At 47.6% G+C, this 15806-nt stretch overlaps 1 protein-coding gene across 1 annotated transcript; it reads left to right on the top strand.

Moving 5' to 3' along the window:
* Positions 1–2327: 2327 nt before the first annotated feature.
* On the top strand, positions 2328–3446 carry F5J12DRAFT_785478 (uncharacterized protein; the record flags this gene model as incomplete). The annotated part of the gene is made up of 3 exons (XM_051743248.1): positions 2328–2337; positions 2360–2756; positions 2954–3446. 3 exons carry the CDS (start codon positions 2328–2330, stop codon positions 3444–3446), a joined length of 900 nt encoding a protein of 299 aa, XP_051596469.1.
* Between the last annotated feature and the right edge of the window lie 12360 nt (positions 3447–15806).

The raw sequence follows: 15806 nt of genomic DNA, 5'->3' as shown, positions 1-15806 counted from the left end.
GATCACCTACAGATGTGCAGCATTGGAAGGTATTGGAAACACAATGACTTCCAACAGTCCAGGTTGTTCTTTGAGCACAGACATGCCCATGTAGACAACAATGGCTAAGGTTGCAAGAAGTCATGTGATGCATGTGACTGCAAAAAGTCAAAAAATGAAAGATTCTCTACACAGGCATAACAGTTTCCTGTGGCATCCTTCTTGGCCTGGAACACCAATTTTGAACCTATGACATTTGCACCAGGTCATAAGTCAAGTTCCCAAGTTCCTGCATCTCCTAATGTCACTAACTCCTCTCTTATTCCATCTTCCCATTGCAGCCAATCAGGACAGTGACAAGCTTCAGCTAGCAAGCTGGGCTCAAGAGCTTCTGTCTCAGAGTGATCTCATCCATAACCATAGCAAGGTTGACATGACATTGGTCATCATCTGAGTCTTCAATGATAGACATGAGTAGGGCTGCAGCCTCATCCTCCACTTCAAGCTGATGGGGTTGGAATGTTCTTTGACAACAGTAGGTAGCTGAACTCCTTTAGGTATTTCTGGTGTGCCACAATGGTCAGTACTTGCTTTTCCTGTGAGAATCTCTGCAAGACATTGGCTGGGCTTTTGAATTTGTTTCACAACAAGTGGATTGGCTGGAAGTGGTGGGAGCAGGGGATGAGCTGGGGCAGCATGTGGAGGTGTTGGTGCTTCTTTCATCTTTTCAGTGGGAGATGGAGATGTTAGCATCACATTTGGTAAGTAGTTGTCTTCTTCCTCCCCCTTGCAAGGTAACAGCTCAGCTGAGGAGGGGTTCCAGTATGCATTTCTTTTGATGGTTACAGACTTCTTTTCAGGCCAGTACATGCGACAGCCATTGGGGCTGTTATCACCAATCCCAACTCATCAGCCCTCTGCAACATGTTCTCCAAGCTAGGTTCCACACTTGGTATGTACCCAGATGCTTGAGCCCCATGCATGGGCTTGACTTAGGTCTGGCTTCTTCCCTGTCACAGCTTCAAGGGGTGTCCCACCATCAAGTGCTTTGGTGGGAGTCTGGTTTTGCAACCAGACAGCATGATGTACTGCTTCACCCCATAGGGCATGAGGGTAAACTGCTTTTGTGTGACATAGTGTGGACTTTCTCCAGTAGGGTGCAGTTCAGTCATTCAGTGATCCCATTATGCTGTGGGGTGTTGTGCATGGTAAGTGTCTGCTTTGTACCAGCTGCTTTTAGGTACATCATGAATTCCTTCCCTAGGAACTCACAACCTGTTATGCTGAGACTGAAGTCCAAGCATAAGGAGAGCTCAGTTGCAGACTATGGTTTCTACCTAGCAAACTGCTGAGGTAACCTCTGTAACCAACAGAGGATTTGGGCAATGCTGATAAGAGTGGTCCTGTTAAGGGACACTGAGGGTGAAGTTCTGAGGAACACTGTGTATGATTGAGCAGCTCAAGTCTGGGGTTCCAGGACTTGAGCCAACACTCTAAATACTACAAGGAAATAGACCATGAGGCATCTGCATGTAATGAGCTAACTATGCCATTGGTTGAATAACAATGACACATGTCCTAAGCATGTTACAAGGTACTAATGCTAGTGGTGGGAGTAAAGGGCTGTCAGATCAATGAGAAGATGGCTGAAAAAGGAAGTAAGTCCATTGGAACAGAAATGAGGCAAGTGGAAGGCAAAAACAGGGGTGAAATGCAACATCACCCCCTCTCTAAGCATTGAAGTCCCTGACTTCAACTATTCTCCACAAGGTTCTCTGGTCATGTTACTGATGGCAGAGTTGTCAAAGTCAAAATCATTATTGTATAAGTCATTACCCTCATTCCTGATGAGGGTATGATCATCTACCAATGCAGGGGTAGAAAATATTTCTTGTAAGGGGTGACAAGGGTGTATATATGGGCACTAAGGCTGGTCCAGGGTAATGAACATAAAGCTGGACTTGTTAATAAGCTATTAGTGAGATGATTAGCAAGGTGAGGACAGCCACTGTGGCTGTGCTGAGGCTAATAGCCAAAGTCTGGGTGACCAGCATAACTGAAGTTGGACACAGGATTTGTACAGTAAGCAGAGTCAGACAAAAGGACCAGAGTTGGGTTATCTAAGGCTGGAGTTGGGTTATCTAGGGCCAGAGTTGGGTTATCTAGGGCTGGAGTTGGGTTTTCTAGGCCAGACTAGGACTGGGCTTGACCAGAGATAGGGGCTAGGGGTTCAGACTGGACCAGGATTGAGTCTGAGAGTCATGGATATGACAGTATCCCCCTCTTAGGAACTGAACCCTTGAGGTTCCATAGGGAAATATGCCCAGAGGGTTACACAATGTAGTTGCATGACTAGCAGTGAGTCAAAGTGTACACACAGTGCCAAGGGTGAGTCTGAGGGCAAGGAAACTGGGCAGTGATGACTGGAGGTCCAGTAGTTTAGACCAGGATGGCATAAGCTGGATTTGGGCACAAGGGTCAAGACCAAGGACTGTTCTGGGAACCCAAGGCTGGAGAATGACAACAAGGAGGGCCAGAAACTGGTCTAGGATGCTGCCAGGTGGTTCAGCAGGCCAGGACAAGGCAAAGCCAAGTCTGGGAGTGATTAGACTGGCTGGACAGGGGCTTCCAGAGACAGTGAAAGCTGAAGCCAGTGTTTCAGAGGGCAAGAGTCACACCTTGGGGCTGGGTCAAGGCAACAAGAAGGCCAGGAGTGACCAAGCAAGGCTCATGGGTGTGCTTCAGAGCTGGGTCTGGGAAAACTGGAGGCCAAAAAGGTACAGGTGACTCATAATGTCCAACAAACATACCAGGGGTGGTCACTAGGACTGGAGGTGTGCCTCAAAGCTGGTTCAGGGCAACAAGGAGGCTGAGAGGGTCCAGAGAGGTCCGGAGATGACCAAAGGTTGGTCCAGGGGTGTACCAATGAGCTGCTGAGTGACGCCAGAATGACACAAAGGCTGGGTGGGTGCAGGGAAGGCCAGAAAACCAGTCTAGGAGATGGAAGTGAGCTGCAGGGGTACAGAGTGTCACAAGGAGTGCTGAGAAGGCCAGGATGGGTCCAAGGTCTGCTCCAGGGGGTCACAGGGTCTGAAAGTGTGTATCTACAGAAAGAGAAAACAGATAACAGAAAACTGAGAAAACATATAACAAGGAAACAGGAAACCAGGGCTAGAGGCAGGGGTCAAAGCCGAAGGCTGAGACCAAGGGTGGCTCAGGCCAGGGGTGGCAAAAGCTGGAGACTGAGACTGGGAGTGGCTGAAGCCAGTCATGTTAAAGTAATTGATCCAGAGAAAACAGCAGGAGCAAAGACTGGTCAAGGGAACAGAAGGCCAGGAAGGCCAGGAACTGGTCTGAGGTTCGGAGAGGACCGGAAGGGCCAGCTGGAGACTGGTCTAATGGTCAAAGAGGGCTTAGAAAAGCCAGGTGGTGACCAGTCAGGGACCAGTGAGGGCTGGAAGGGCTAGGAAGGCTATGGGAGACCAGTCTAGACCTGGACAGGGTGGTAAGGCCAGAAATACCAAAGGAAGACTGGAATGGACTTGGGCAGGGCTGGCACAGCTGGCTGAAGGCTAGTCTGAAGTGGTTGGAGAGGTTTGGGGTGGTTAAAGGTGACCTGAGGTGCCATCTAGCTGGTGGGCTGACAACCAGAGGCCAAAACAGTGTAGGCCAGTGGGCTAACACCAAGACCGGGGTAACCAGGGGTAGCAAGATGCAAACCTGAGGCCAGGTGCCAAGCACCTTGGAACAGGCTGGACAAGCTTCTGGAGGTCAGCAAGGGACTAGGGACTGTCTAGGACAGCTAGAGTTTGGTCTGGACAAGGACAGGAGGACTTGACATAGCTAGGCATGAACTGGGGATCAGCAGGTCATGAGACTGGTTCAATGAAGTTTAGGAGTGTCAGCCAAAGGTGAGTCTGGGTGCTGAGTCCAGTTTAAGGGTGTCTGGAGCTGGTTGGAAGTGGGTTATCCAGTGGTGAGAAGCCCAAAGGCCAAAAAGGCCATTGGAAGACCGGTTCAGGGGGTCTGGAGACCAGGTGAGGCCTAGGGGTTATCCAGCCAAATGGCTGACAACAGGAGGCTGAGACCAGGAAGACTGGTGAACACACAATCACCAAGGAAAAAGATGCCTGGCTGTTTGATCTAGGCGCGGCATTGTTCAATGATGCGAAGTGGGTCGTATCTAGAAAACGAACATGTAATCTAGGCGATCTAGCTATGGTCTGGAACAAGGAACGATTGAACCTTATCTCTAGAGTATATAACCCTATGCTGTCAGCACAGGAAATGCTAGAAGAACATGATAGGGTCGTTCTGGAACGAATTGACAGACGTACATGCGCTATGTGCGAGGCGGAGCTGATCCTCGAAGAACGCAACTTAAACTCTATGTCGGCCTTTGATGGCCCGGTAATAGATCTAGGGTTTATTGTCGCTGATGAGGAAACACGCGATGTCCTGAAAGAATGGAGATATTCTTGGATAACCACAGCAGAACCCTGAAGGAATGATCCGGTTTCACTAACCATTTCAAAAATCAAACCTTATTTTGACAACCCGTGGGAGTCACAGGGACAGCTAAGTGGGCTATGTATGCGCCCTTAATCCTATTGGACGATAGCTAACTGCCTTCTCACACATGATAGTCTATACTATATTAAGTTATATGTGGTGACGTCACCTATGACGCAATCATAGATAAGCGATGAGCCTGCCCTAAAGTCACTGGGCTGTTTATAAAGGCTCGGATAGTCCACCGATGAGCTGCAGTGTAGCGAAATTCCTCGGTGCTCAAGACAAGCACGAAAATTTGGGCTTTCCAACTCTGCAGTAACGTTTTTTGTTTTTATCCCTTCCGACCAGGAAGACTGGTGAACACACAATCACCAAGGACAAGGACCACTGGGGTAGTGAGACCAGAGTACCATTGCAAATGCCAAGGGCTTAGAGAAACCCAGGGCAGGTGGTTCAGGAGTGTTTCACTGTGCAAGAACCAGGCCAAGGAACCAGGGACCAGTGTGCAGGGACTGAGTGGGGTTGTGCTGAGGGCACTGGAGAGATAATGGACAGGGGTTTGGAGGAGAGCAGGTCACTAGTGAGGTCCCTTGTCCCCTCTTAGGGTAGACTCCCCAAGTCTGCAGTGGTACAAGGTGTGGGCCAGGACTGCTGTGTGACATGACTTCTGGGAAGCATGTGAGTAGAGGAAGGCTGAAGGGAGAATCCCCTAGGATTGTCCCAAGGGGTGCTGTGTGGAAGGAGAAGTCAAGGGTTACCCTAGAAGGGTTGGGGAATACATGTGAGGGTCCAAGAATTTAATTCCAGGGGGTCATGGACCCACAAAGATAATGAGATGGGTATACAAAATTCCAAGAAGCCAAATTGTGGCAAGAAGAGTGTATTTGAGGTGAGGGAGATATGGAATAAGGTGTGCAGGTTTGGAAGACACAAGAGACACAAGGATCACTCTTCTTGAACTCACAGAACACACACAAATAGTGACTCTAAAGGTGGGTGGTTTATTTCTGACATTATGGCAGAATTATATAGTATAAGGGAAGTAGGTATGAGTCAGAGTAAGGTGGGACAGAAAAACAAAAAAAAACCTGGAAAATAAAGGAAAGGATGACAGATGTCAGTGAATTACAGATGCATGTGAAATAGTCCAGCAAGTAGTAGATGAGAGTAAAAATGGGTCAATGGTAAGGGGTATCTTCCAACAGAACTAGGGTATGCATACAAGTGAGAGGTGGAGCTGGCAGGAGGGGGAAGCACAGGAGGGCAGAGCATACTGGCACAAAGTCCAGCTTGCAGAATTTAGGGTGATAGGGATAACTGGAGTTTTTTAGAGGCATCTGGCACAAATGAGTGATGATGTGGTTAGGCAGTGGTGCAGCTACTGAACTCCAGATGACTCTGGGCAAATGCAGAATTTCCAGATCAGCTTTATTGATGACTGGGAAACATGCTGAAGGTTGGGAGAAACTCTGAAGGTGACAGGGCTTGGGAGAAAACATGAGGTCACAAGCAGGAAAAATCCCAAAATGGGTCTGTTGCAGAGGCTTGCAGAATTTAGTGACTGACTTGTGTTCCAGCCTCAGGGAGTATACAACTCCCTACACCACTGAGAGGAGTACTGGATGGGTAGTAGGAGCCCTACCACTGGAGTTGTGAATCCAAGTACTGAGAATGCAGAGACTGGCTTAACAGGTGTCAAGACTGGTTCTGGGAAGCTTTTACAAGGCCAGCAGGGCAGACTGGACTGGTACAGGGATAGTAATGAGTGTTGGAGTCAAAAGTGAGGGTATGAAGACTGGAACCAGAGCCCAAGAGGAAACAAGAAGGCCAGTGAAGGCCAGCAGACCAAAGACAACTGGTAAGACTGGAGTTGGGAGAATGGGTAGGACCAGAGTTCTGGAGTTAATGGTGGGGTGACAGTGGTGATGGTTAGGGGGAAGGTGAGGGGTTAGCTGGTACCCAAAGGGGCCTCATGAACATACAAGTTCTGGGGTGAGTGGGTGAGCTGGGAGACAGACCAGCAGAGTTGGGGGTTTGTCAAATGGGCTGAAGCCCAGGGTGTCTTGCAAGCAAATTCATGCTCCAAGGTGGGGTTGATGTCAGGGGGGTTAGCAAACTTTAGCATTAGGTGGGGATAGGTGACTGCACTGCACTCAGCCACCAACAGGTGCCTATTGAGTGGGCTAGTTGGCTCCCTATGACCTATATACTTCAGTTCCTAATGGGTTGACAAGGCTGGTTAAAACAGGGGGTCAGAGACCAAGAGAGAACCAAGGCTGGGTCCACCAAGGACTGGAAAGGGTGCTAGGTCAAGACCATAGCACTGGGGTAGAGGACAGGGGTAGTTCCAGGAGGAGGGAGAGGCCCAAAGGCCAAATGAGTGACAGGGGAGTAGCATAGAGCTACCCAAGGGGTACCAGAGGCTGAGGGAGGCTGGAGATGGGAGACCAGCCAAAAGAAATGAGTCTGGAGTGAGCAAGACCAGTCAGGGGTCACAAGGAAGTCTGGAGATGAAACACCAGAAAAGAGAAAGAAGGCCAGAGTCAGCAAGGCTGGTCATAAGGGAGTCTGGAGGTGATAAAACTGGACACAAGTAGGAGGACCAGAGTTAGCAAGTCTGGTCCAGGGCTGCAAAGCCAGGTTGAGGCTGAGGGACTGGCAGGACAAGCCAGGATTGCTAAGGGACCAAGTGATCCACTAATTGATTTGTCCCTACTGAGACCACCAGTTTGGCTTCTGGTGTACAAGAGTACCAACTTGTTGACCCAGTTAGGATCCTGGGGTAGACTCTAATTGTTTTGTCTCAGCCAAGACTGCCAGTTTTGGCTTCTGGAGTACAGAGTTACCAACTTGTTAACCCAGTTAGGATCCTGGGGTGGACAGAGGACAGGGAAAGGACTGGAAATGAGACCAGGGACCAGGATAGGGGCCAGAGGACTGGCAGACCAGTCCTAGACCAAAAGCCAGGGGCCAGGAGCAAGTCTGAAGGACTAGCACCATGCTGAGGCCAGGGAGGCAGGTACAGGAAAGAGGGGCTTGTATGCCCAGGGGGTGCCTCCAAGTGAAAGGAGAGGCTGGAAAAGAGGTCAACCATCACCACTGGTGATGGTCAAAATACTGGCTATGGCATAATCAGACACATCAGTGGGTTGGTCAGGTAGACTGGGATTGGGAAGACTGGTTAAGACCAGTGTGGCAGGGGGTGTTGATGGGGTTGGCATTCCTCCTGTAGATGTCTGGAAAGTTAGACTGCTCAGTACCCAATCAATCAACAGATTGTAGCAGGTGAGCCAGTTATGTCCAAGGACTATCTTACATTCAGAATCCAATGGGGCTAAAAACAGGGTTACCAGGGTGACATCACCAATCACAAACTGAACTGAAAGATCTACTGCTTGAGTGATAATGAAACTTGACAACCCATCAAAGAGCCAGAGTTGGATAGGGGGTACAGAGTAAGGGTTAAATGAGTGTTGATTGGCAAATCCTTTATCTGTAACTATGTGTGGAACTGGAGTCCACTAGAGTGTGAAACCAGGGCAAACTGTGATTGACAATAAAAACATGGGGAGTTAATGAATTTGGATTGGAAAGAGCAGACATGTTGAGACAAGCCTCCATGAGTGCACAGCCAGAGTCAATGCAGCTCACAGTCTGTGGAGTCCTGAGAGCTGCTACCTATTTTTTTGCCTTGGGGGCAGAGCCCAAGGTTGAGGCCAGTGTTGCCTCAGAGGTGGCTGCAGCATGAGCTTTGGCTTTCCCAGCTTTCTTGGGACACTTATCTGTGAAATGTCTGGTGCCCCCACAGAACATGCAGAGGTTGTTGTCTCTATGGTGTTTGCACTCCTCTGGTGTCAGCTTGGCATCTTTGCCCAACTTGCTTGAGTCTGGCTTGGGTGTGTTTGAGCCAGTCTGACTGGTTGGGGAAAATTTAGACAAAGACTGGTTACTGGAGTTGCCATTTCCAGAGTTACTGCCAGTCTTGGACTTCTCTTGACTGGGCTTAGACTGGGTGTTGTGACTGGGGTTGGGGGTTGACTTGTTACCAGAGGATGACCCCTGGTGCTTACTGGACCACTGAATCTCCTCTTTGTGCTCCCAGTAGTGCACATCAATCTCCTGAGCTAGGTGGTGAAGCTTGTGCAAGGTTCTGGGTTTGCCAACCCAGCAGACCTCATCTTTGATTTCATCAGGGAGACCAGTGTAGAAGAAGTGGTGCAGGGTGCCATCACCATATCCCCAGACTTGGGAGGCCAACTAGTTGAACTTGACCATGTACTTGTTGACCTGGTGATTGTCTTTCATCTGAAGGTGGTCTAGCTGGCTTTCAGCATTGGCCACCAGGTCACACAGTCCAAAGGTGGTCTGGAGTTCTATGACAAATTCCTTCCAAGAATCCATCCAGTAGGGCTGGTCCTCCAGGTCTTCAGTTCCAAGTAGGTCCAGTTCAAACCACTCAAGAGCCATCCCTTTCAGGAATGACTGTGCGAAAGTGACCTTGGCTTGATCACTTTGAAAGGCCCAGGGCAAGTCCTGGAAGTTGAGTTCACATTGAATGAGAAAAGCATGCAGCTTCTTTGGATCTGTCCCATTGAAGGTGTCCAGTTCATGAAACTTGGTCCTAGAGGATGACTCAGAGCCAGTACAAGCATTACATGTGAGGAGTTCTATAGCTTTAGCAAAGTTGTCAAGCATGGTTACTCCAGGCTCGACATCATCTTCTGGAAGGAGTTCTTCATTGTCATTATCCAGGTCATCTCCTGGCCTGTCATTGCCAGGACCATCATCAACAGGGTCATCACCACTGGGATTGAAGTCATTTGGTTTGTCTGGGTCTGGTTCATCATCTGGATCATTAGTGGGTGTGGGAGGTCAATTGGAAGTGGGAGTGGTGGATTTACAGGCTGAGAAGTCCCTGAAGTTACTGACTTCACTGGGTGACCTTCTGGCTGTCCCTAAGGACACCAGGGCAGAAGCATGGTGCAAGTTGACTGCTGAGGTGGAATCTGGGTTTGTGGTAGCACATACCTGTGCCGCTTGGGTTTGAGTTTGAGTAGGCATGCCAAGAAGGCATTGCTGAGGTTTAGATGGGAGGGTAGTGACCCACACAAGTGTGAGTCTGAAATACTGTTAAGTATGGTTTGTCACTGGTCAAATGCTGGTCCAGAGTCCAGTCAGGGGTCAGAGGAAAGATGAAGGTACAAGAAGTGTTGGACTATTGGACTTAGTGACTGAAGATGCAGTGCTATTCCCTTGCAGGGGCTGTAGTCTGGTTGAGAGGCAGAGGACAGAGAACAGAGGGGACTGGGTTAAGACAAGACTAAGTTGATTTCAGACTGAGCTAAAAACAGATTATCCTATGACTTAAATACTAAGGGTATAGTAAGTGTAACATAGCACTGGAGACTGGTTTGTGCTGGTATAGCAATGGTTGGTAAACTGATTGGTAAGTAATGTTACAAAGAATATTATCAAGCAACACTATGAACAAAGGATTTACCAGGAACTGGGGCAGGACCTGTGGCTGGGCCAGGTATTACACCAGTCTGGTACCAACTGAGCAGACAACTTGATTGGGTACTGCCTTGCAGTGCCTCATGAGCTAACATGTTTCTAGGTTGAAGGGGTAAGGCTGGGACTGGGGCAAGGGTGGGATGAGACTGGTCAAGACCAGGGTAGAGCCAGTCTAGAGTAGTCCAGGCATGGTCATGACAGTTGACATGTTCTGTTTCACCATCAGTTTGTGGGTGATATGCTGTAGAGAGGGCAAGGGAGTTTCCCAGAAGGGATGCAAGTTCTTTTGTGAATGCTGAGGCAAACTGTGGACCTCAATCAGAGATAATTTTGTCATACAGTCTGAAGTGGGAGTAGACTTTCTTGGAAAAGAGGGCTGTGATGTTGGCAGCAGAGGTGGTTTTCTTCATTGGTGCTAAGATTACCCCCTTTGTAAGCCCATGGTCTACCACAACCAAGAGGGAATCACATCCCTTTGAAAGGGGTAAGTCAGTGACAAGATTGCAAGAGATCTGTTGGAGGGGGTGAGTCAAGGTCAAGGGGATGGGCATGAGGGGTGGTGTCATTGGATGGGTATTTACTTTATTTTGCTGGCATGTAGCACAGCCTTCTACATATTTTCAGACAAAAGAAGTGAGTCCAGGCCACCAGAACTTGGAGGAGATGAGCTGTTGCATTTTCAAGACATCAGGGTGTCCCACAGAAGGATGGTCATGGTGGTTGGACACAACAGTCCATCAAAGTGTAGGGTCATTGGGGATATACACCTGATTCTTATAGAGCAGTACTCCATTATCAAACTTCCAATCAGAGAGGTGAGATTTGAATGGAAGCAGCATATCAACATTTTCAACAGCTCAAAGAGCCATCTGGACCACAGGGTCTGACATGGAGGATGAGGTGACCTTCTGGGTGAGGTTGGTGTCAACGAGGTTAACAAACATGGTTTGGGGAAGGAGGGTCACTCCTTTGTTGTCCTCATTGTCCTCAGGGACATGGTCAGGTCAGCAGCAGAGTGTGTTGGGGGCTGCCAGGTCTTTTCCTGGGATGTGTTCAAGTTGTAGATCAAAATTGGTGAGATCAAGGAGCCAGCAAGCCTGGTGATGGTTTAAATTCTGGGGGGCCTTGAAATAGGTCAAATTCTTGTGGTTGGTAAAGACCTTGACCAGAAATGGGAATCCATGGAGATAATGTCTTCAGGTTTTTAACCCTCAGATAACTCCTAACAGTTCTCTGTCATAGATATGTATCATAATTTCTTTCTGCAGGGTTAAATGATTGAGAGATGAAGGTGCAGGGTTGCCACTGGCCATTTGGGTTGTCTTGGAGGAGAACACCTCTGGTTGCATATTTGGATGCATCAGTAGTAATTGCAAATAACCAGGAGGTATTGGGCACTCAAAGAGTTGGTTGGGCCATGAAGATCCTTTTCAAGAGTTCAATGGCATTCTGACATTTCTTTGACCATTCCCAAGCAACAGTTTTCTTGGTTAGGTCAATTAAGGATCAGGCAATGTCTGAGCAGTAGGTAATGAATCTCTGATAGAAGTTAGTGAATCCTAGAAAGGATTGCACCTCTTTGACTTTCTTTGGGACAGGCTATTCTGCAATGCCTTGGACTTTGACAGGGTCCATGGCAATGGTATTGTCTTTAATGATCATGCTGAGGTATTCTACCTTGGTAAGATCAAAATGACATTTTTCAAGTTTGAGGGGTAGTGACAACTCCCTCATTCATTCAAGAACATGATGGGTCCTTTGTTTGTGTTCTTTGGCATCAGTGGAGAAGATGAGAAGATCATCCATGTAGATGACTAACCATCCTTCAGCAATCATGTCTCTAAAAGAGGTGTTCATGAATTGCTGGAATGTGGCAGGGGAGTTGCATAACCCAAAGAACATGATGGTGGGTTTGAAGAGTCCTTTGTGTGTGATGAATGCTCCTTTCCATTTGTCTCCCTCATTGATATGGACATTGTTGTAGCCCAATCTTACATCCATCTTTGTAAAGATAGATGCTCCCTTAAGTTTGTCAATGAGATCTGAGATTAGGGGAAGGGGATATGCTGTCAAGTACAGGTTTACCCTTGGATGACCAGGCTTCAAGACCAGGTGACAGGGGTTCAGTCTGGGTGGCCAGAGTCAAGGCTGGGAGACAGGGGCCAAGTCCAGTTGGACTGGAGTTAAGGCCAGAGGTCAGGGGCTAAGTCCAGAGGACCAGACTTTAAGGCTGGGAGTGCAGGAACAAGGCCAGTAGCATGGGAAACTGATTGGTCTTGGAGTGTGCACAGGTGGAAGCTGGTCTGGGGTTGGATCTACCTCCCTTGGTCTCAGCTTATGTGCTGCTGTACCCTTATGCAAGCTGGGGAGAGGTCCAGGACAAGGGCCAGGGATAGCTTAAGGCTTGGCCTTAGCTATAGAGTAGACTTGAGGTGAATATGGAGTTGAGGGTAATACTAAGTTGATATTCTGACTGAGGTGCTACAAAGTATGTACAGGGGTTATATACATGAGGCCAGTCCAGGGTAATGAACATAAAGCTGGACTTGTTAATAAGTTATAAGTGAGATGATTAGCAAGGTGAGGATAGCCACAGTGGCTGTGCTGAGGCTAATAGCCGAAGTCTGGGTGACCAGCATAACCAGAATCAGACACAGGATTGTACAGTAAGCAGAGTCAGACAAAAGGACTGGACTAAATATAGTACAAACAAAGGAAAACAGACTGGAGTTATGTCCAGGTGACCTGGACATGGACCTGGGAGGACTGGGGTGGAGCAGTGCAAGGCCAGGAGGCTGGAATGGACTGGAGATAGGTGTTATGCCCAAGCTGAGTGACTTCATCAAATGGACTAGTCATGAGTGGTGTGAGGGGAGACTATGGGCTGAACTTGTCATAACCCCTATGGCTCAGTTATTGTGAAGGTCCAACAGAGATTCCCTCCTCTAGTGAGTTCTTCTGAGATCACAGTGGGGAGAGAATAAGGATGAAAGCAAAGGGATGAAGCTGAGTTGCAAGCTATCAAAAAACTGAGGATACAGAGTATGGTACAGCTGTATAAATACCTCAGGACAAGAGTACCATACAAGTCATGCCAAGGCAACAGTAAGTATCTGCAGCAGTAAACAATGAAATAGAAAGGAGTCATACAGTGTCATATGATGGGGATAACATATGCATCCTTCACCACTTCCTTGTTCAGATATTGGTAATCCTGGCAGGGATGAAGGGAGCCATCTTTCTTTCTGACAAAGAAGAATGGAGCAGCCTGGGGGGACTTTGAGGGGTAGATTTTCCCTTCTTGAAGGTTTTTCTTGATAAACTTCTCCACAGACTCTCTTTCTGAGGAGAGAGTGGGTATGCTTTAGCCACTTTGGGGACAAAGTCCTCTACAAGGTTTATGGCATGGTCATAGGGTTGGGATGGAGGTGGTACTCCATCAGAAGGTTTCCTGAAGACCAAGGCAAATTCTTTGTAATCCTTGGGGAGGACTGCCTTTGGTTTCTTCTTTGCTTCTTCTTGACCCAGTGCTGTGGCAGTAGTGATTTTTCTAAGAAGGCTATTCTTTAGGTTGACCTTCTTGGCTTCTTCAACAAGTTTTCTGCATGCCATTCTGAAATGAGCTCATATGGTTTCATCTTCTGGTTCTTCATAGTCCATGAACTTGTTTATCCCTTTCTTTTCAATGAGAGACACAAGATTCACAGTGGGTTCTTCAATGGGGATAGAAGTGACACTTTGAGACAGGTCTTTTGATCTGTCAGTCTTTTCATCAATGGAGAGGGTTCCCATTCTCCAATCAACAATGGGGTTGTTTTCCTGCAACCAAGGGAGGCCAGGGATTACATTTTCCAATCCACAATTTATAATGTGGAAGAAGGACTGGTGAACAAGTCCCTTGATCTTGAAGCAGAGGGTGGCAGAAAACAAGATCTTTCCTTTGGAGTTTTGGGATCCATCAGCATTCTTAGTGAGGATGGGTTCAGCATGTCATTGAGTGGGGATTCTATGCTTTTACATGAAGCCCCAGTCAATGCAGGAGATTTCTGCACTGGATGCAACCAGTGCAGTAGTGTTGATGACTTTCCAGTTTTTTCTGATGCATATAGGGAAATGGGGATTTGCATAGTATGATCTGGAGTAGAAGATACTAGTACATGTGCAACAGGAATAGGACTGTCCTTTTTTCTGGGAATGTCTGGCATCAACACAGAGTTCCCTTCTAAAAATCCTTCCCAAGAGGCCTAGTGATGTTTACCAAGGTGATGGAGGGTCCAACAACTTTCTCTTCATCATCACTTTCTTCAACTTCCACAACCTTTCTAATCCCCTTGATCCTTTTCTGGGGAGTCTTCCCTTTGTCTGGACATTCTCAAGAAAGATGTCCTTTGTTTCCACAACTGACACATCTTCCTTCCTTGATGTGCCAGTCTCTTTCTTCTTTGGTTAGTCTCACTCCATCCACATCCAGGGTGTTGGGATCTTTTTCTTTGGTGAGGTTGTTCTTGGGGTAGAATGTCCTCTTTTCTTTCTTTCTGGAAAGTTCATTTACTTTCCTCCACTTGGCATCAAACTTTTGTGCCTGTTTGTACCAGTCATTGATCTTGGTGGGGGTGGTTTCCATCATGTGGATGCAATTTGTGATGACTCACTTGAGTCCTGGGGAGAAGAACTCAATTAAAGTGACATCCTGGGTGATGGTAGAATTGGTGGTGGCAGTGCAGAAGTCAGTGATGTATTGTTCCACCAAGTCTTTCTGTTTGAGGGTGCATGTCATAGCCATGCCTTGACCCTGGCCAGACTCAGCCTCACCAAACATTACCTCCAGTTGGCCTAGCATGGTTAACACTGCTTTGCAGTGTGGTTACTAAGTGTCACCTCAGTTGAGCCTGCCCTGATCTTGTCCCCAGCCTGCCTTGTCTCTGTCCTGGTGTGAGTTTAAGTGTGGTTCAGTGATGAAAACCAACCAAAACCAACACAAAAGACAAACAGAGTGAGTGGTGGTGTGCCTATGTGGTACCTAGATGGTAGAACCTGTTCTTTAGGAGGGTTTTTGCAAGCTATAACACTCAAAGACAAGTGCTGAGGGTTGGGGGTGCTCCTGACAAAGAAGGAGCAGGAATGCAAGAGAATGCAATAGGGTAGACTGCTGTCAGCCTACAGAAGGATGGATGATGGCTTAATTTGATGCTCTGAGCTGCACTGAGCTCAGGGAGGACTTGGCACAAAGTAGATTGATGATAGATGATAATAAGCAAAGTAGATGATAATTAGACCCTTAATAAAGTCTCAACTATCAAAGCTGATGGAGGATTTCCTGAGTGATGATAAAAATGCGAGCAAGAGGGGCTCTCTGACATCTTCTTTCTTTTTTTTTCTTGCTATCTAAGTACAGTGATTTATATACAGTACAGGGGTGTTGCCTATGGAAAACAAGGTGCAAACACTTGGTAAGTGACTGGTAACTGATGACTAAGGAATGTAAGTGATGGGTAATTGTCTCAGAAAGCATTGGTAAGGATAAGCAAGCCAAAAAGCAAAGAAGCAGTAAGCAAAGTCAAAAGATCAGTAAGTATTGGCAACAGGTGAGTCAAAGGCAGTCAGAATGTCAAAGTATGAGTCAAGTAATGTCAGGAACTGGAAAGTGCACTGGAATCACATTAGGGGGAGGCTGTGCATGTCACATCTCAAAGAGATTGCTTCTAGGCCAAGGTGGGATGACAGAGAGGCAGCACTGATCTGATGCTGATATAGTACATCCAAAAGTGGACAGGGTGAGTCAGATGTCAACAGGGGTC

This window comes from Pisolithus orientalis (assembly GCF_024613125.1).
Source record: "Pisolithus orientalis strain OTSU chromosome Unknown F5J12scaffold_38, whole genome shotgun sequence".
Taxonomy (NCBI): Eukaryota; Fungi; Basidiomycota; class Agaricomycetes; order Boletales; family Pisolithaceae; genus Pisolithus; species Pisolithus orientalis.
The sequence above is the reverse complement of the archived record's forward strand: the minus strand, read 5'-3'. Positions and strand labels throughout refer to the sequence as shown.